At 35.6% G+C, this 22,312-nt stretch overlaps 3 protein-coding genes and 1 pseudogene across 3 annotated transcripts; 2 read left to right on the top strand and 2 right to left on the bottom strand.

Annotated features, from left to right (window-relative positions):
• The first annotated feature begins 563 nt into the window (after window positions 1–563).
• Window positions 564–2,129, top strand: LOC121988350 (phenylcoumaran benzylic ether reductase Pyrc5-like). The gene is made up of 5 exons (XM_042541722.1): window positions 564–891; window positions 1,025–1,162; window positions 1,239–1,476; window positions 1,567–1,770; window positions 1,847–2,129. The coding sequence occupies exons 1-5, from the start codon at window positions 703–705 to the stop codon at window positions 2,011–2,013; spliced, it is 936 nt and encodes a 311-aa protein (XP_042397656.1). The 5' UTR covers window positions 564–702; the 3' UTR covers window positions 2,014–2,129.
• A 4,421-nt stretch (window positions 2,130–6,550) lies between these two features.
• Window positions 6,551–8,154, top strand: LOC121988370 (phenylpropanoylacetyl-CoA synthase). Its single transcript, XM_042541745.1, has 3 exons — window positions 6,551–6,814; window positions 6,935–7,488; window positions 7,574–8,154. The coding sequence occupies exons 1-3, from the start codon at window positions 6,640–6,642 to the stop codon at window positions 8,012–8,014; spliced, it is 1,170 nt and encodes a 389-aa protein (XP_042397679.1). The 5' UTR covers window positions 6,551–6,639; the 3' UTR covers window positions 8,015–8,154.
• A 1,722-nt stretch (window positions 8,155–9,876) lies between these two features.
• On the bottom strand, window positions 9,877–16,095 carry LOC121988359 (putative bifunctional dihydrofolate reductase-thymidylate synthase). Its single transcript, XM_042541732.1, has 11 exons — window positions 15,789–16,095; window positions 15,187–15,679; window positions 14,718–15,117; window positions 14,582–14,626; window positions 14,222–14,287; window positions 13,895–13,956; window positions 13,736–13,810; window positions 13,480–13,645; window positions 12,853–12,976; window positions 10,242–10,348; window positions 9,877–10,160 (listed from the first exon to the last, which is right to left on the bottom strand). The coding sequence occupies exons 1-11, from the start codon at window positions 16,087–16,089 to the stop codon at window positions 10,050–10,052; spliced, it is 1,950 nt and encodes a 649-aa protein (XP_042397666.1). The 5' UTR covers window positions 16,090–16,095; the 3' UTR covers window positions 9,877–10,049.
• Window positions 16,096–18,748: 2,653 nt separating this feature from the next.
• LOC121993703 lies at window positions 18,749–18,923 on the bottom strand (annotated as a pseudogene).
• Between the last annotated feature and the right edge of the window lie 3,389 nt (window positions 18,924–22,312).

Raw genomic sequence — 22,312 nt, forward strand, 5'->3', positions numbered from 1 at the left:
ATCCATTAGATCATTAACCGCATCAATAATAATGAACTAAACTGAAACTTTGAGGTATTTTATCCAAACATAAAATGACTTTTGAATAATTAAAAAAATATAAATAATTTCTCCCTTTGAAAAATTTGGTCAAAAAAAAGCATAATTTTGCAAAATTGGAAAGTGCATTCTAGGCCTTCGTTTTTGCATAAATGCACCATTTGGTAAACAAACAGCTCGATGCTTTGCCCGCTCCATAATTAACTGGCTAAGAATGGGAACACGTTCAGTCACCGGCCGTGATTTCGTCCAAGTTCATTCGACACCTCCGTTCCATCTTCAATCACCGGCCCCACGCAATAATTTTTTAAGATAAATTTCCGTGTAATAAGGATTTTTACGTATGTCACAATTACCCCTTATAATTCATTATTATCATTTCACCTGATATTTTTGTTTACTTCCATCTTCAGTGATTGTACTTCAGGATGAACCAACAATAAACTACTTGCAAAATTATAAGAATATTTTTTTAAAAAAAATAGACTCTGAGGGGTTAAATTAACATTTCTCATTACAGCTGGGAGCGTCCGCACGGTGTCCCGGATGTGGTTGGTGAACACCAAAGACGAAGCCACTGTTCTAAGTCATTCCACACACTCCTATTTCACTAGGAGAAAGCTCTAGCGGACGACGAGGAAGAAGAGATCGAACGAACGAGGGATGGCGTCGAAGAGCAAGATTCTAGTGATCGGCGCCACCGGATACATCGGCAAGGACATCGCTCTCGCCAGCGCCAGGGAAGGCCACTCCACCTTCGCCCTCGTCCGTGCCGCTGCTGGCGCCGACCAGCCCCCTGCCAAGGCCAAGCTCCTCCAAGACTTCCAGGCAGCCGGCGTCACGCTCGTCCACGTACAAGTTTCATTGCTTGCTTATTTATCTGCAAATTTACACGATTTCAGTTTCAGAAAACTTCAATTTGATGTTGCCCTAACTTTCGATTTCTCTCCCTCGAATCCTTCCCTTTTTTGTGAAATTAAAACAGGGGGATCTGTACGACCACGGGAGCCTGGTGAGCGCCATCAAGCAAGTCGACGTCGTTATCTCCGCCATCGGCTTTTTGCAGTTGAAGGATCAAACCAAGATCATCGACGCCATCAAAGATTCAGGCACCCACATCAAGGTCTGTGATCTTCCTCGCCCAAATTCCAATCTTGCCGCCTAACTTATGCACTCGAAACCAATTGTTGAATTTTCAGAGGTTTTTACCTTCCGAGTTCGGCAACGATGTCGATCGAGTGAACACCGTAGAGCCGGCCAAGTCAACCTTCGACATCAAGGTACAGATCCGAAGGGCCGTGGAGGCTTCAGGGATCCCTTACACTTACGTGGCCAGCAATTTCTTCGCCGGGTACTTCCTCCCATCGCTCGGGCAGGCTGGAGTTGCCGGTCTTCCAACCGACAAAGTAGTCATTTTGGGTGATGGGAACGTCAAAGGTAACTCATTAATCTAATTCATATGTAAAATCATTATTGTTTCAGTATTTAATTGTGATTTTCTATCCCTTTTTTCCCCCAATTCAACAGCTGTGTTTGTCGATGAAGATGACATCGGAACATACACTGTGAAAGCAGTGGATGATCCCAGAACATTGAACAAGGTCCTGTATCTGAGACCACCAAGCAACATCCTATCGCACAACGAGCTCGTTTCTCTGTGGGAAAAGAAAGTCGGCAAGACCTTCAAGCGGGTCTATGTTTCTGAAGAAGAAGTTCTCAAGAAGATCCAAGGTTTTACTTTTCTCTTTTTTTTTTTGCCTTGTGATTTAATTGATTATTCCATCATTTTTATCCTTTTCTCTTACAGAATCTCCTATCCCATTGAACGTGGTTTATGCAATTCATCACTCGGTCTTCATCAATGGCGACCACACCAACTTCGAGATCGAACCATCATTCGGCGTGGAGGCCTCGGAACTCTACCCCGATGTCAAATATACTTCTGTCGATGAATACCTGAATCGTTTTATCTAAGAACATGTCGAACATTGTCGCTTTTCAGTAGTTATGGATGCAAATAAATCGCATGTTCATGTAATCATGTGTGTTATCTGTTTGAATTCCATGGTTATCTTTCTTTGTCCTTCTAACTGCTCGTGTTTAGGGATCTAATTGAGCCGAACAATTAAAAAAAAAATGGTACTAAGATTATTTGTCCTATATGTGCAAATAAAATTTGGACAGATCTTTTCCGGAGTAGAACATGAACCTAAAAGGATTACAAGGACTCATTCAGGAATAAGAAAATTACATCATGATTTGAATATCAATAAAATAATACATCAATGAGAGAGATTATTTCAATAAGTTTAATAAATTCTTTTTTTTTATAGGTAAGGAAAACACATCTCATGTATCTTGAAAAATTGAAGAAAACCCTATTAAGCAAGTCTAACTCTTGAATATTTGAGTTTGACTCGTTTATAATCGAGTAGAATTCGAGGTTATTTAATGAATATATTCATGGCTCATGAGATTATTCAAATTTTCATCGAGCCTAAACAAATTTAGTAAATATAAATTATAAATTTAAATATTTATTAAAAATTAAATTATATATTTAAAAAATATATAATATTCTTATTAAAATTTATAATTTTATTCTAATAAATAAATTTAATATATTTATTTATATTTTTTTATAAATGAAATGTAAAAATTATAAATTTAATATCAAAATTATTATTTTTTTCATTTGAAAAATTAATTCATGAACTTACTAACTAATATGTTCACGAGCTAACGAATCGAGTATTATGAATCTTGAGTTTGATTTGTTTATCTTAATGAGTCTCATTAAATAAATTTTTATCGAACCCAGATTCGAATAGATCATAAGTGACTTGGTTCATTTATACTCCTACTCGCGTGAGGTTGGGGAAGAAGCACATTTTTCATATCAAAAATATGTTTATTTTAAATTAATTAAAACATAAAAAATCACTTATAAAAATAATATTATATTTAATAATTAAAATTATTTAAACTTATAAAAATCACTTTAAAATGATTATAATCATTATAATAATATTATAGTCATTAAATAATTACTGCAATAATATAGTAATTAATTAATGAGTATTATAATATTGTAACACCGTATAACACTTAATTAATAATAATTATAGCAATATTTTGATCAAATTATATTTTTTAATTAATTTAATTAAAAAAATTGATTTAAAGTATTATATTTTTTTATAAAATTAAATTTAAAAACTACATGACCCTGTAAATTAGAAGTTGTTCTAGTAAGTTCTACTTCTGCATGGACAAGCCTCTGGCCCAATATCGTCCATTGTCCATGAACAATTTGATTTTTTTTTTTAATTATGTTTATTGTTGCTTTTTTTTTCTTTTTAACCAAGAAAATTGATGTTAAATTTTTTATTTCTTGCACCCTGACAAAGAACAACCATCCAAAAGATTTAAATAATTTTATATTATATAATAAATAGGATAATATACTGGGTAGAAAATCAGGACGGATCCTATGCCACATGAATATAAGTATTCGGTTTCCTCGGATGAATTTAATGATTAGCGCATAAAATATTAATATCAAAAATTACATTTCCTAATCAGATTGCACCAATAAAATGTCACAACTAGCCTTTTGTAGGTAGATTGATAAGATTTGGGAGAATCTCATTGTTCGGTTAAAAGAGTTGCATCATCTGGCCCAGTCTAGGTTAATGGGTCGCTATCATGCGTGCTATTGGGCTGGCTCACTTAAATTTTAGAGAACATAAATTTTATTATAAATAGTCACATAACTCTTTTAAAAAAATAAGAATAAGTAGTTATATAATTTTTTTAAAGGAGGAAATTAAATTTAAAATATGAAAAATAGAGCTGTAAATGAACCAAGCATTTATGAATAAGCTTGGTGTTCGACTTGGTAAGAGCTTGTTTATGTTCGTTCAATATACATAAGATTAATTAAACAAACAAACTTGAACAACTCGTTAAGCTAAACAAACAAACTTGAACACATATGTGTTCAGCTCGTTAAAGTTCGTGAATAATATTCGTAAATAATATCCGTGAATAACGTTTGTGAACAATGTTCGTAAACAACGTTCATGAACAATGTTCATGAACTATATTCATTAATAAAAAAATTTTCAATATGCTAACTAAATAATAAAATAAAATAAATAAATAAATTTAAATTATCAAACTCAATAATCAATCAAACAACTAAAAGTTTCAAACAATCTTGAATTGAGAGTTTGATAACATCTAAACAAACCAAGCTTGAATCAAACTCAAGCCAAGTTCGAACCAAGCTCAAGCCAAGCTTGAATTGAGAGATTGATAACATCTAAATGAACAAAACTCAAGTCAAACTTCAAACAAGCTCAAACTTATAAAAAATAAATCAAGTCAAGGTTGAATACTCATTTCAAAAGCTTGGTTAAGCTCGGCTCGGCTCGCCTTAGTTACCATATCAAACAAGAACACCTCAAAACTCGGTTCGACTCAACTTATTTACAGCCCTAATGAAAAATCACCTTAATTGACGCTCACATGACAACACAATGCATTCAATCATCATTCAAATCAAATGTATGAGATGTATAAATGAAAACATCATTCATTGTCACTCTATTTCTAAAAGGGAAAAGAGTTGATTTAGGATATTTTTTTAAATAAAAAAGTTAAATCATGTATTCAATTCTTACAATCTAACTAATTTTAAAGGTAACTGGATCAACTCTATAAAAAAAAATTATCGACAGGTAAATAGAGTGATTTAGGATTGTATTATTATTATTATAGATGGAGAAGATAAATGCTTCTTCAAGCGGGAGGACAGTGACTTGCAACAAAAAAAAACAACAACAACAATTGCTTCTATAAAAAGGCACTAGTGAGATGATCTCAGTCTTGCATCATGATGATGCAGGATGATCTTTTCGTTTCTTTTTTTTTGCAAAAAAAAAAAAAAATGATTGACTTGTACTATTTAAATCTCAAGCACAGTTCATTGCCATCTATTTCATAACAACTGACCCCACGGACATATCCGAAGTTGATATTTAGATGTTAGATTATTACGTAAAAATAGAGATTAAATCTTTGGAAAAATAACATTTTGAGAAATAAAATTTCTTGATAGAATCATCTTGATTTCCTCGTTTCATTTTGATGATTAAAATCGTTTCATTTTGATGAAAAACAATTAGAACAGACAGACGACTCATTTATCACGTGAGTTGTAACCAACTAATTGACAGACAAGGACATTGTCTCCAAAGGAGTAGCGATATTACCAAGCTCATCATTATCTGCTGACCACACATCTAAATTACTCTAAACAAATGTTTGCGACTGTACTCTGAATCAGTTTTCATATCAGAAATAAATTCACATATTATACACTGCAGAAATTCAAACAGTTCTATTGTACTATAGAAGATAAAAAGGTACTGATATCTTCCTCAATTGTTAATATATGCACTGTCCTAACTGCCTGCTGTCTTTTCTGAATAGTTTGTTTATGTCTCTGTCTTAAATATAATTAATTAAACTTGCACCGCCAATATCTTTGAGTGGTTGCCTTGCCTTTCTTACAGAATAGGGAGTATAGTCAATAAAACAACGAAAGCCATCTTCAAACCCTCCATTAAATCTCCTTGCGTGGCTTGCACAATTAGTGACACCTATTATATATCTAATTAATAGTGTTTGCCCTTGTAAGTCATCTCCGGCCAATTGTTCTTTTCATATGAGAATCCTGTAATGGTAGTTGAAATCCTTATCCTCCTGTACTAATTTGTCATCTATGTTGACTCTTTGATGAACCTTCTATAATAATTATGGATGTTTTTATACTAATTTTTGAAGATATGCGGATAGAGATAACTAAAGCACGACCTAATGGATCGTGTCACCTTCATTCGCACATTCATTCGGATTAATTTTTCAAGATCACATTTAAAAAAAAAAATAGTTTCCCCTGGCGAAATATTATAAATACAAGAAAAAGGAAAAGCAAAATAGGATACAATCCGAGCCGAGATTACCGCAGGCTTGCGTCATGATGACGCATGACGGATTTGTTTGAGACATCGTCCATCAGCCCCGTCGCATCCGGTAATGACTTACTTAAACCCAATTAATTGGGAGATTTAGCACGGCCTTACTTAACTTACCCCAGGAGGATTGAGGTATCCCCGGACCGTGACTGATAAACGGCAGCTGATCAAACGTCAAAAATAGACCGGAATCCCACGGGGGTTGGTCCACCGAGAAGGTGGTACCCACCTGGAGCGCTTCTCTTGCAACCGGACGATTCGGTTTAAGCGATAAATTAATCGAGTGGCCGCCGTACGCGCATTCCAAATTACGTTTGAAAAAATGTTTAGGCATTGCATTTCTTTCTCGCGTCGTCTTCACCTACCCCGCAGCTGTCAACAGCCGATTGATGGACCGGATCGGTCCGGTCCGGTCCGACCGATTCGGAATAACGCCAGCCAGAGTTTCCAATTGCCTCTATATAACTAACAATTGAGAGGTCTCTACTGACAGGGTAACACGCGTCATTCTTCGCCGACTAACAAACGCATCGGTTCTGTGAGCTTCTCGCCGGCGATGGAAGTGAACGGCTACCGGATAATTCACAGCGCCGACGGGCCAGCGACGATCTTGGCCATCGGCACCGCCAACCCCACCAACGTCGTCGATCAGAACGCTTATCCCGACTTCTATTTCCGGGTCACCAACTCCGAGCATCTGCAGGAACTCAAAGCCAAGTTTAGGCGCATCTGTAAGATTTATGTAGCTCTGATTGCTTGTAATTCGAACAGAATGATCGATGATTGTGTTGGGAATTGGTGGTTTGGTGGGTTTAGGTGGGCGCGTCTGACCTGTTCGATTAAATGTGTAGGTGAGAAAGCGGCGATCAGGAAGAGGCACTTGTACTTGACCGAGGAGATTTTGCGGGAGCATCCTAGCTTGCTGGCTCCCATGGCGCCGTCGTTCGACGCGCGGCAGCAGATCGTGGTGGAGGCGGTGCCGAAGCTGGCGAAGGAAGCGGCGGAGAAGGCGATCAAGGAGTGGGGCCGCCCCAAATCGGACATCACGCACCTCGTCTTCTGCTCCGCGAGCGGAATCGACATGCCCGGCTCCGACCTCCAGCTCCTCAAGCTGCTCGGGCTCCCGCTGTGCGTCAATCGCGTCATGCTCTACAACGTCGGGTGCCACGCCGGCGGCACCGCCCTCCGCGTCGCCAAGGACCTCGCGGAGAACAACCGCGGCGCGCGGGTGCTCGCCGTCTGCTCCGAGGTCACCGTGCTCTCCTATCGCGGCCCCCACCCCGCCCACATCGAGAGCCTCTTCGTGCAGGCACTGTTTGGCGACGGCGCCGCCGCGCTCGTGGTCGGGTCCGACCCGGTCGATGGCGTCGAGCGCCCCATCTTCGAAATCGCCTCGGCGTCCCAAGTAATCACCGATCCTGTCGAAATTAAGCAAAATCTGATCTTTTGATATCGAACGAACTGTAAAAATCAAATCTTTGGCACCGCAGGTGATGCTTCCGGAAAGCGAAGAGGCGGTGGGCGGCCACCTCCGCGAAATTGGGCTGACCTTCCACCTCAAGAGCCAGCTTCCGTCGATCATTGCGAGCAACATCGAGCAGAGCCTGACGACGGCGTGCTCGCCGCTGGGGCTGTCGGACTGGAACCAGCTGTTCTGGACGGTTCACCCCGGCGGCCGAGCGATCCTGGACCAGGTGGAGGCGCGGCTCGGGCTGGAGAAGGACCGGCTCGCCGCGACGCGGCACGTACTCAGCGAGTACGGCAACATGCAGAGCGCCACCGTGCTGTTCATCCTGGACGAGATGCGGAAACGCTCGGCCGCGGACGGCCACGCCACCACCGGCGAGGGGCTCGACTGGGGCGTGCTTTTGGGCTTCGGCCCGGGTCTCTCCATCGAGACCGTCGTCCTCCATAGTTGCAAACTGAACTAGCGATACAACACTGAATTCTTCCCGTCTGCATCCAAAAGTTGGTAATTTGAAGCCTCTTCTTCAAATTTCACCTCGATTCTGAAAAGAATAAGGTCCTGTAACACGATGTATGATATATATTTGAATTTTAATTTCCGAAAGTACTCAAGAACTAAACACGTTTGGTACGTTTTTGGTGCATAATTGGCACATTCTAAAGTCATATTTTAAATGCAAATCACGATTATCTTAAATTAATATTAGTTATTTTAATATTATTTAAAATAATTATATTAGGTTAGTCAACTTCTTCTAGTTCTATTATAATAAATTTAAATTTTTAATTATGAGTTTACTTAATTACAAAAGGAAAAATAAACAAAAGCACCTCTAACACGAAATTTCAATGGTCAACAATTTTCACTTAAAAAAATTGAATCGTGATGGCAACTAAACATCCAATTTGTTTGGTGCCTTAATTTCTCTGTCAAATTCCACATCAACTTTTTTTTGTTGTCCGAATTCTGCCATCCTCTCTTTAGGCTTTATCTTTTCTTCTTTTTCTGTCTTTACGAGAACCTTCTCCTTGTTCCTACGCACGCTATTGCGTCATTTGCTACTGCCTACAAAATCTTTTATAATATATTAGTCATTTGCATCTGCTTACGCAATTATTTATAATATATTACGGCGTTACGGATTGACATAGGTATTTAGGTGTTTACTTCCATAAATATTAAGATTATTTTTAATGAATATAAAATATTTTATTGGCCGTCTCATCTTTCTAACCAAAGTTGTTATACTTAAAACTATAAATAAATTAAATATTTATGAACAAATTTAATGTATATTCGTTCAATATACATAAATTAAATGAATAAGTTTGAATAACTTATTTAATGTGTTTAAGCTTGTTAATATCCGTGAATAACGTTCGTGACAATGTTCGTGAATAATATTCGTGAATAACATTCGTAAATAATATTCGTGAATCATATTCATTAATAAAATTTTCATCAACATACTAAATGAATAAAGAAATTGGACAAATAAATTTATTTTATCAAATTCAATAACTAATCTAATAAATTAAAAATATAAAAATTTCAAATAATCAAATAAAACCTGAATTAAGACTTGTATTGAGAGTTTAATAGCATTTAAATAAACTAAACTCAAATTAAACTCAAGTTAATAAAAAAAGAAACTAAGCTAATCTTGAGTCATCATTTTAACGACTTGGTTCATTTAGACTTGGTTTGGACCGCTTGAAATAAGCGATATCATATTTTACTCTAATTTATAATATATTACTTCCATACAAATAACCACTGGATTAGAGAAAAATATCCATCATAATTTATTTATCTATATCTGATCATAGGACCGACATTTATTAGTTCATCGAATCTCTAATCAAGTCAATACAAAATAATTTATCAACTTAAGCACATATTTTTAATTTTATTTATAAGTTAAAGTATATAAATATAGCTAAAAACACAAAATAAAAGACCCTCTTAGATAAAAACATTTTTTAAATTAATATTATTTTTTAACTATGACAACTTAAAAAAAAAGAGAAAATAAGATATCGTGCTCTTTGATAAAAATAAATAAAACAACAACACACAGCTTCCTTTAGAAAAACTCATTGCAAGAAATTTTTGTTCTATATTGAAAGTGCGTGCACAACACAGGTCTTAATTGTAACACAAAATTGCAATTATTTAAGATTGTTTTGTTGAAAGTGCTTCTATATGGAATAAATTGACATAAAAACAATCAAGCCGGACGCTATTAAAAATATGATGAATTGAAATAATATAAAAGCCCTTGTGGATTTGATCATAATTTAATTATATGGGCAACTATATCCATAAAAGCTTAAACTTCAGACAATTGAATAGGATAAACAAGTAGCCGTCCACGAGTAAATTACGTAGTACAAAACATCCTCATTAACAAAATAAAAATAAAAAACAAGAAATTAAAAGAAAGATGATGGTGGATACTGAAATCAGCTTCTTTTGTAGTGAAAGAAATACAGCTTCTAGATTGCCATTTTCATTTCTATCTTGTTATGGGGCGCATAGCCAAAAAGCTTGATGTCAGATGCAACAAACGAATCCATGTCCTTCTTCAGAGGGTTAAGTTTTAGAACCTGTGTTGGGAGAATAAAAAGTGTTCAAAACTGTTGTGAAGTTTATTTTATACTGAAGACCTTTTCCATTGCATTACTCACCGGAAAAAGTTTGGGTTGCTTCTGAAGTTGTTCCTCCAGAGGTCTTACATGAGTTCTATAAACATGAGCATCTCCAATAACATGGACAAAATCTCCAGGAGAGAGATCTAAAACATTAAACCATATGCAACTTATGAAAATGAGAAACACAGCATATCATATTCCTACTAATGCCATAGACTTCAAATTCAACCCAACACAATACTATATAACTGTAAAAAGAGGTTGATGAATATTTTTTTTTGTTTTAAATAGAAAACAAATTTGAAGCAAACACATACGAACCATTTTCCAATCAATATACTAAAGATTAGACATGGGCAAGTATGTTCACTAAAATACTAAATAGCATGCTATACTTTGATTTTTGATGTTTGTGGATGGCATACAGATTTAGTGACAAAAACATAATGGATTCTGTGGCACCACAGGCCAGTTGAGATTGATGCCCCAATCATATCAAATATTGGGCACCAAGATATTCAAGATCTAAACATTCTTGCTTCTCTATGATGGGCTTTAAGAATGTGGTTATAGGCTTATAGCTAATTTCTGAATGGGAAAGCTTTAGCGTAGCTGAAGAAATATATGGTTGCTAAAATAATGTTAATCCTGTCTGAAAGATGGAGAAATGGCGCTGGTGATGATGGCCAGATGGATGATTGGAGCAAGACTTTTCCCTTCTTGGAAAGATCTCCTTGCGATCTTGCACACACGCCGACGATCCAACAGAGGGTTAGTGCCCAAAAACCAAGGAAAGGGATCCTTACAAGGCCCTCCTACGCTCAAGTTAGTATGGCCCTGGACGAAGGAATGAAGAAACGCAAAGAGAGGTGATCGCGCGATAATAAGGCGCAGAGGATATAAATTGTGTACCTTGCCAACAGAGAGGACCCTTTTATATACCACATATCATAACCTCCATGATCATGAGGTGACATCGTGTGCCGGAGTTTGTTAGTTTTTTGTGTAATGAGTATCCGAGGAATCTTTTATCTACCCACAGATGTACCTGTTTTATCGTTTATGCCTTAGGCCTTTGATGAAGCCGTTGAAGGAATATGTTGTCATAAATGATCGACTGATGGGAAACAAGATAACCTCTGAAGGAGGCCCCAAAGGAATGTTCCCCGCAATGTTGATAGGTTGTTAAAATGTTGTCTATTGCTTGTTTGCGAAATATATCTCGGTCGGCTAACAAGGCCGACCGCCCTTATGTCTGTCCTTGTATTAAGTTGCTTTGTTATGTATTGAATAATGTCATACATCCGGTCATAGATTTATATGATACATTGGTCATGCTAGAAATCCGCTTTAAGCAACCATATAATAAACATTACCAAAAATCCATTTAGAAATAAATATGCAACTAAGTTTCTTAATTCCGGCCAGTTTTATGGTCGGTCATGCATGGAGAGCTTTATGAAGTTAAATACCTCAAGTCCAACCAATCCTTCATCTAGGACGCATATGGAGAGATTTATTAGGTCAAGTGCCTCAAGCTCGGCCGATCTTTCATCCGGCCCGTCGCACATAGAGATTTATGAGATTAAGTACTTTAGGCCCGGCCAATATTTCATCTAGCCAGGCGCCCATAGAGATTTATGAGATTAAGTGCTTTAGGCCCGACCGATATTTTGTCTAGTCGGGTGCATATAGAGATTTATGAGGCTAAGTGCTTTAGGCCCGGCCGGTATTTCATCCAGTCGAATGCCCATAGGGATTTATGAGGTTAAGTTCTTTAGGCCCTGCCGGTATTTACTCTGGCTGGTTGGCCCCATCCCCCACGACTTGTAATCCATCGAGTTAGACCCAAGAGCCTTGATGTCGGGTGAACAACGAAGCTAGATGGGAAGTACACTCTTATCCCGACTTTGGCTGCCACGTCACCTTGACTTTGACTGCCAGGTTACTTTGACTTTGATTGTCAAGTCATTTCCGGATCCACTCGTTACAACCCGTATCAAATGTCATCTTTAGATTCTAGTTATTTACATTTTCCTTCAAATTTTATACTCTCCCTAACATATTTTATTCTCAAAGATCCATTTACTAATGCTTCTGCAATTTATATTTCTTTCTTATGGAATATTTGTGGCTGGACATAATATCAGTATATCATCCCATGGACTCGTGCATGTTTATTTCTTCTAGCTTATGTTTACAGCTACTAAATATGCTCTCAGATCCATTTACTAATGCTTCTGCAATTTATATTTCTTTCTTATGGAATATTTGTGGCTGGACATACTATCAGTATATCATCCCATGGACTCGTGCATGTTTATTTCTTCTAGCTTATGTTTACAGCTACTAAATATGCTCTCCTCTAGTGCATACTGATTATTCTGCTAATCAATTTCACTCATTGTAATAAGAATATCTATAAGTTACGGATGACAATTTTAATCCATGTGCCATTTGGGAGCCAATTCTTCAATTATAAACTGATACCAATACAGTGAAGTCAAATTTTAGTTAGCCAGATTTTTAATCAGCATTTAGAAAGGTATATGAGCACAGGGAATGAAGATCACACTGCACAACACAGAAGATACTTTCCAGTGTCCAAAAATAAAAAATAAAAAATAAAAGAGTGAGAATAATATACCACAGACTTGAGCAATCATGCATGTCAAAAGTGAATATGATGCAATGTTAAATGGCACACCAAGACCCATATCTGCAGACCGTTGGTACATTTGGCATGATAATTCCCCATTAGCCACATAGAACTGAAAAACATGTAATAAGATGAAATTAACAAATAGGCTAGAACTGAAGAAGATTGAGATAAATAAAAAAAAACAAAAGATAATTTATACACATATTATGGTTGTTAACAGAAACAACTCTATATACAATGTATAAAATTGTTTACTCTTGCTGCACAGGAACGTAAGTGTGTACTTCAGCAAATGAACTGTGATAACTAATGGATAATATATATATGATATACATAGCTGACATTGTTTGCTATTTATATTTGCTGTTTCAACTGAAGGAAAAAAAAAAGAACAATTCTGCTCGATAGAAAAAGAAAAAACATGGAAGTCATAGCATATGGTACATCATAATTTTCATCAATCAGATTGACTTATAACATGAATTAAATTAAAAGAAGTTTTGCAAAAAGAGAACTAGAACTAAAAATGATAGCTCAAGCAATCAAGTTTGGTTGCAAAATATAAATTTATGATTCAATCAATAGTACTTGAAACTTTGAATGACCACTGACTTGTGCAAACATATGACAAGGAGGAAGAGCCATTTTCTTAAGATCCGAAGGATTCCATGCTGATAGAATTATTCGGCGGTCGTCTGGATTATGTTTAATTTTATCTATTACATCCAGTAACTGATCAAATCCTTTTCCAGTATAGTCAGCATACATGTTAGTGTATCTGCAGAATATCCATGCATGGTTAAGAAAAATATAAAAGGAGAAATTGATAGAAATAGCTATTGCAGATATTTTCATAATTATCTCTTACTCAGCACCAAAGTGCCTCCATTGAAATCCATATACAGGTCCTAGGTCTCCTTCCTCCCTATCAATCAAGCCAATACTGGAAACAAAAAGTACATGATCATCAGATTTGCAAGGTTGATATATGAAATTAGCAGCAAAATGTAGCAAGACGAGTGCATGCCTATCAAGGTACTCTCTTGATGCATTGCCATCCCATATGTGAATTCCCTTTTCTTGTAGAACCTGAGAAGATACAATCACTTTTTTTAGCTCACAAAAAGGAATTAGTTTCAACAACGTGAAATTTTTGTAACAAATAATTCTTGTATAATTTTATTCATGAAAAAATATAGTCTATACAGTTCAGAGAGAGAGAGAGAGTTATCAAAAGATAACTTACTTTACGGTATATTAATATTGACATTACAATACTAGAAAAGCATCTTCATATTTACATAAAATGTATAAGGAAAAAGGCCTTCCATATGCATTAACCAAGCTACAATACCTTTGCATTAGTAGAACCACTTATAAACCACAGAAGTTCTTCCACAACACCTCGCCAAAAGACCCTCTGATATAATAAACATATTATAACTGTCAGCCAAAATAGGTGAACTAGATAAAAAGGTAGTTGCATATGTTATGGAAATATTATATGTTCCCAACAAATGCATGAGTAACATATTTCAGGGATCTAATTTATCTTTCTTAAAACATTTAGGATTTTCAAATCAAAAGTACACATGTTCTTTAATTGCCAATATTCTGTTGCAGATTTTTAAACAAGTATGCATACATATTCAAACACACTGACAGAGGTTGGGTGGAATCAAGCAAAAGCATATAAGTAGGTCCTCATTGGTACCTTAGTTGTCAGCAATGGAAATGATCTCCTCAAGTTAAATCGCATCTATATCCGATACAAATTGTTAGGATGCCCGTGAAGTACTAAAGGAAACAAAGTATCAGCAAGAGAAGTTAATGAAAATATCTAAATTTACCTGACAACCAAATTTAGATAATGTTCCAGTCCCTGTCCTATCATTTCTCTGAGCACCATTGTGTATGATATCCTCAACAAGTCCAAGATAAACATATTCTTCATGCTTTTTGTATATAAATTCAGGAAGAAACGAGAAATCCTGAACATTAAATTTATCCATAGCTAAATGGCCACCATTCATATCCCCATCAGTAGAAACATGAACTTCAGTAGATGAGCTTTGTGCCCGAACGTATGTCACAAATGAATATCTGATGTCATTCTCCACCATGGGGTAGGATGAGTACCATGGCCGAAATACAGAAGAATCTATTGGAGGCATGAAAGTATCACATTCAATGGATGCCTCAATGTCTGTTAGGTGAATGGCTTCACATCCAGGTGCATTAATCACTTCCCTGCAAGCAAACACAATTTATACATGCTATCTTGTAGACAGATAAAAGACACTTTTGATACGATTTTACCTTAGTATTGAGCCACCTCCTATGACAAACACTTTCTCAATAGACAAACAATACGAGGTTGTTGACAAAATCTCCAAAGCAGAATCCATGCTTCCACATACAAGGATATTCTCAGATGTTGTAATATCAAAACTTCCCGAACGAGTCAGCACAACATTCAACCGTCCAGGAAGAGGTCTGAACTGTGGCGGAATACTTTCCCATGTTTTCCTGCCCATAATAACTGCATTCCTCTTTGTGGGATCTGAAGTTGTAACCGTGATTTGCTTAAAAAACTTCAGGTCAGATGGCAACTTCCATGGCAAACTCCCATCTTTCCCAATACCCAGATCGTGGGTGGCAGCAACAGCAACTTGATAACTCCTCTTAGAATCAAAATGGGCAGCACGATTTGAACCCTCCATTGCCAGAACTCTAAGACAACGAGTAAAATTATTCACTTTGCCAAAAGTTCCAGTATCAAACCGACAACTTCTACAGAAGAAGGCAGCACCTGAGCCGTGAAATGATAAAAAAAACAAAGAGAGATTATGCAATGCAAGTGGGAAATGCTGTTTGAAGACAATCTTTGACTGCGTAAACTTGAACCGAGTGTAACTTACCTGTGCTCTTCGAGGCAGTCAATAGGCGAGAAGATAAGAACATGTGCGAGGAAGGGGAAAGGGAGAAAGAATCTGTCCGGCGTGAGGCGACGAGGGCATGGATGAGATAGGATATCCTTGATGGAGGACTCACAATCCGATTGGAACCACTGCGCAAAGAGAGGAAGACTGGCGGCCAGTGGAAAGATGTGGAAGGCGGCGCCGGAATAGGAAGGGAAGAGGGTTTTTTTCCTTTCCCTTCCCTCTCTCTCTCTTTAATTATGTTATTGTCGATTAGAAAAGCCCGCCTTGTACTTTGCATCCCAAATATTTTTAGTGTAAGAAATAGAGTATCATAAGCCGAATTGATTTGGGAAGAATGTGATTTAGGGTGTCCTTAAAAATTAATGATACATAATTAATAATTAAAAAAATAAAATATTCATTTACCTATAAGGCTATAACTATATTAATAATTTTATATATACACATCATATTAAATTTAAATTAACTATCATTCTCTCCGTGTAAGTAAAAGTTTAATTAAATTGATGGAATCAATTAAAAGTTTGATTTGGTTAATTTAAATTTTTTTATTTTTTCCTTTAAAATATCGGTTATATATAATTAATCTGTTTGGTTTCCATTTTAAAAATTAAAATTTAGTTAAATCAGATTAAACTGATATTATAAGTTGAATTGATATCTAATCGATTTATTGGTGTGAGTTTCTTTACCGCGACAAACTCAATCCCAATATGTCCCCAATCTATTGTTGGGGTTGTAAGGTTGTAAAAATAGTAGCATATTGAAAACGTATATGAAAGATCATGAGTTTATAAGAGAAAAAGATATCTCCATTAGTATGAGGCCTTTTGGGTAGAGGTCAAGAGCAAAACCATGAGAGCTTACGTCCAAAGTGGACAATATCATACAATTGTGGAGATATCTAAATTCTTTTCGATCCTACAATTGGTATCAGAGCCCGGACTGCCAGAAGGTTTAACCGCCGACTGTGCACAAGAGCTATGGTCTGATTGAGCCATGTGAATACAATATTGACCTCGAACAAAGAAAGTAGGGGCTCCTATGTTCATATCAAGAGGACCAGACACCAAACAGGAAGTCCTAGTTGCGACTAGGCAACGAAGTCCTAGTAGGTCAGGTGGATCGAGGGGCAGAAAGACCTGGTGGGTCGAGGATCGGACGTGGGAAGCCTATGGTCCTTTGTTTGAGGGGGGATTGTTGGGGTTGCAAGGTTACAACATAGTCCCATATTGAAAACACATGGGAAAGACGATCATGAGTTTATAAGAGAAAAAAATATCTCTATTGGTATGAGGCCTTTTGAGGAGAGCCCAAGAGTAAAGCCATGAGGATCTAGTCCCAAAATGAATAATATCATGTTATTATTGAGATATCTAAATTCTTTTCGATCCTATATCCATTGGGAATCGGAATGGATGGTGTCGAAATTGATGGTCTAATCGAATTATTTTCGTTGAAAATTGAATTAACACATGTTTTATCCATTCCATCTAAAAAGTTTGATCAGTTCAGTCCACTTGAAACAAGTTCAGTTTGTTTGATTATCGATTTGATCGGTTCAATTTTAACTGCTTACTCAATCCTAGCATCAGCGTCACTAGCTCTTCTATTCCGTATAAAAAGTTTATAAAAAATCTTAAACAATAAAGTAAACTAGAATTAAGCGCTTGTTGATAACTAAATGAACTGAGTTGGAGATTTAGTTAATTTTATTCTTTTAACTGTAATTAACCCCTAAGAATCAATAAATAATTTTTTCCCTTTAGATTTAGACCTAAATCATAGTCTCACTTATTATATTTCACTATTTTGACTATTTAATAATATATTTAATAATCACTTATTTTTAGTTTTTTTTTTTTTTTTGACCCAAGACCTTATTTAGGCTTGACCAAAACTAACTATTTGATGGTTCAGAACCGATAGTTCGACAATTTATGACAGATTAACTATTAACCTTAATAGTCCAAAATGATTACAAGTCACAGTTTGGAACCGTCAGTTTACGGTTCATAATGGTTCGTTACGATTTGTCATATTTCAATATTATTATATTAAAAAATTTAAAATTTATTTTAAGAAAAAAGGCTTGCACTTATTTAAGTTGCCTACGTATTCCTTAGGATATAGAGAAATCAAAATTAACGTAGTTCTTTTACATTTTTACACTTAGTGGCGTTGTTACTCACTTTCATTTTCCGTTCCTATCGTATTTATTCCTTTGATATCAAAGTCTTCAACTTCATCAGTTGAAAGTATTCTTTGGATTCTTTTCTCGCTCTGGTACAATCGTCGAGTAATGTTTCGACTTCCAATGAGTCAGAAGACAAAGTCGATCATTGCCCATCTAATATATTGTCGTCGACACTGAACGTCTGTTCTACAATAACAGTTGACACCGGACGAGTTAAAATTGTTTTGGTGATCACAGAGACGATAAGAAAACATTAAGCCTTCTGTGACCACCATTTTATATAGGATATCAAAATTTTCACCATCTGCTTCAATAAAATCAAAAGAAGTCATAAAATAATTCTCAAATTCTTGTGTGAAACTTGAAGATCCTCGTGAACGTTTCGTCCATTCTTTTAATAAAAGTTATGATTTTATAAGTTTTAGATTCCTAATAGTAGTTTATTATGTTTAAGAAACATTAATTTGTATTTCATATTTTATATAATATTGATTATAAATATCATATAAATAAATTCTAATATTATATATAAAATAAAAATATTTTTTTATTTAGTTTTCATAACTAATATAAAAAAAAAGATAAAATTCATTATTAATACTAGTCATCGGTCACACGAGTTGTATGTGTAATATAATATATGAATACACATAAATTAGTACATCAGACCCATAAAAGGGCGATGCCAATCCCATAGTGCAACACAAGGTGACGTCAATCCCATGAAGTAGTGCAACACAAGGGCGACGCCAATCCCATGCAGTAGTGTAACGCAAGGGCGACTCAAAAACCCCAGCAGTAAGCTACTATAACAAACTCTCTCATAAAAAATTAATTTAATTTTTTATATCAGATATTAAACTTATAAGAATAAATACTACACTTGATCTTAGCCAAAAAGTCAAGAAAGATATGCTTTCTAGCGTCGCAGAGTCAAGGTATTTACAGAAGCTTCTCCACTAAGGTGTTGTCAATCCTAAGATATGAGACTTAAAAGAATAATGACAATGCATATTTTTTATATAAAAAAACTAGAAAAAATTACTAATAAGTCTTAAAATTATTTTAAGTGTGAAAAGAAAAAAAAGACATTAAAGTAATTTAATTTTATACTTCACCAAAATTAGTTATTAAAGGTTCATATTTTTAATTAAATAATAAGATGTTCATTTAAACTAATACTATACTAGGAAAATTCTCTAAAACTAAATGAGCAGTGGAATAATAAACACTAGAAAGTTGTTAGATTGTATCGTTAAATACTTTTCAAATTTTTAAATACTACTATAAATATTCCATTGTGAAAATAAATAAATATATGTTAGTATTTTATGTAAAAAATAAGCACAATAATTCTTTATATTGAATTAAATCATGTAATAATTGATATGCTAAATTCCAACACGTTAGTAAGTAAATTTTTTAGGTCTTATTCCATTTATTTTACAAAACCTACCATAGTATTTCATTATAGATAGATGTGGCCAAAAATAAGAAAATATAATTTTAATTGGTTTAATATGATTTTTTTTAAATTTTTAATTCATCTTCAACACATAAATTTAAAATATGGCATACAACGAATATGAAAAATGAACCACTAATAACAGGTTGACAAACAAATTTTAGATCTTTTATACAAACGGTATTAAAACTAACATTATTTAATAATATTAAAATATTTTATGAGTTAATCCATATTCTTCTAAAATTAAATATAATAATTGTGTAATGTTATTAGCAGTATGTGATTCATCAAAACTCTATAAGCTAACAATATTTTTTTTTGAGGTTACAAGAGTTATCGATTTAATGGCAAATAATACCTATATACAACTGTGTTTACCAATGATCACTCCAAATATCGTAATAAAAAACTTATTATTTAATTTATAAATTCATTAATTAAATTATTTTTCCTTGGTTTACTAATTTTTTTAATTATACGAGTAAATGTAGTCCTAGGAACATGCTTAGCGTACATGGATTAAGAAATTTTTTACAAAAATCTTCAAATGTGCATTTAGATTCAAAACTAAAAGAAAGATGTTTTATGAAAATAAATTTAACTAATGATTCTCTTAATTTATTATCAGAATATAAAAATAAACCATAATTAGTACTATTGTTGACTAATTTTCTACGTGTTGTTTCAATGATCTATAGCTGACTTGGAATATTTAGGAAGCATTGCAGTGTTAATATTTTGCACGTAATTTTCTCAAGGAAATCGTGACATTCTCAAAATGTTTAGTGAACATAGAAGATTTTAGAGGTGGAATTTTCCGAACCTTAGAAGTAATTACATCAGTGCTTCCTTATGTTTCGGGTGTCAGAAGGTGCTCGGTCTCATCATCGGTGGATTGAATATTAGGGTTTCCATGGGAATTCACTATTTCCTTTCTCCTCTAAGATTGAGATGATGAACCTCCACGACCACCTTCCATTCTAGTTGAAAGTTGGAAATGAAAGTGCATATAAATGGAGACTTGGAATTAGAGTTGAAAATATATAAAGAATATGAAATTGAAAATGAGAGTAGAGAAGATGAATGTGACAATGATAAAATGAATATAAATCATAGTCATTGATAAAAAAAATGGTCAAATGATTTTAACCCTTGAAAAAATATCCAAAAAAAATCATCCCCCCAATGACTAGGAATCACCAGTTAATCGACAGTTCCAATGGATACATATAAAAAAACTTGGAATTGGTGGGTCGAACTGGCGATTAACCGATGGTCCATCGATTTTTTAGGGCCTGGAATCGTAATCGGCTCGGCAAGATCCGAGCCAGTTACAGTTTGGCTTAGCGACTCCAGAGCAGTACTTGTATTGATCTCACTTGGTTACCAAGATTCATAAACTCTAATACTTAAGCCTGGAGGCTTAGAGTTCGAATCCTGGGGGAGGCAAAAATCCACTGACCAGGGGTGGAAAGTCCTAGTGAGTAACGACACGGCCAAGGGTCGTCAATCGACGACATTAGAGGTCGCAAAATGGGCTGACGACATAAGGGCCGACGACATAAGGGCCGACGGTCGACGATATGAGAGGTCGCTAAATGGGCCACCAAATGGGCCAAGAGGGCCGGGTCGTTACAATAAAAAGGCGCCTTTTATTGTAACAACACGACCCTTTGGCCTCTTGGGCGACCCTTGCGGCGGCCCTTATGTCGTCGGCCCATTTGGCGACCTCTCATGTCGTCGACCGACGACCCTTTGGCCGTACCGTTACTCACTAGGACTTTCCACCCCTGGCCAGTGGATTTTTGCCTCCCCCATGATTCGAACTCTAGACTTCCAGGCTTAAGTACCAGAGTTTATGAATCCTGGTAGCAAAGTGAGAGCTGGCCTGAAGCGCATACTAAAAAAATGATCCTTTTACTACAATAAATAATGGTAAAGTTCAATTTACAAAAAATATATATATATATACTAAATACATAAATAAATCAAAAATAATATATTATTATAAACATTACTTGTCTAGCTATTTTAGAGGTAAAAATATTTATAAAATCTGAATAATCCAATTGTCGGACTATTTCTTTCTCAATCTATAACATTGATAGCTCATTTAGTGTATCCTGTAACACTGAGACTAATGCGATGGTTGCAGATAGTAGCAAGGCAACAAGTAGTAACCACCATACAATTAAGTTGTCGTTCACACAAGCGACCGGGGTAGCGTGTGACAGCCACCGCGCTATGCAATTAGGTCACATAAGCAAAGGCCAACCACCAGCCCATGTTGCATGAGATAGTCACTGTGAGAATCGACGTGATTAAGTCGCACAAACGACCGTTGTTGCACGATTAGGATACAATTGGTGCCGCGTGTTGCAAGACGAAGAAGATGGTAAAAAAAGAAGATTAGGATTACCTCTTGTTCAGTGAATCTATGCATTGGTAGAAAAGAACGTTGGAGAAGAAATCACGTGCAAAGAATAGCAACATCAGAGAAGAAATTACATTCAAATAAGTGTCGTGCATCGTTGCGTACCTCAAAGCCGTGAGAATAAGTTTAGCGGTCATTTAGGGTCCATGTCTCTCATTTTGTTTTAGGTATAATTAAAAAAAATGGGCTTCTCATTGAGCTGGGCCCTGAGGCGATTGCCTCTCTGGCCTCATGGAAGTTACGGCTCTGAGCGACTCGAGTTAATGGGCATCCATCCTGACAACTTAGGTCAACGGGCAACTGACACGGAGTTAAGTTTACCTTATTATAGTTGTGTCAATCACTTTCTTTTTCTTCTTTTTTTTTTTTTGCTTGAAACTTAATTCTAGCTTGAGTTAGCC

This window comes from Zingiber officinale, chromosome 1B (assembly GCF_018446385.1).
Source record: "Zingiber officinale cultivar Zhangliang chromosome 1B, Zo_v1.1, whole genome shotgun sequence".
NCBI lineage: Eukaryota > Viridiplantae > Streptophyta > Magnoliopsida > Zingiberales > Zingiberaceae > Zingiber > Zingiber officinale.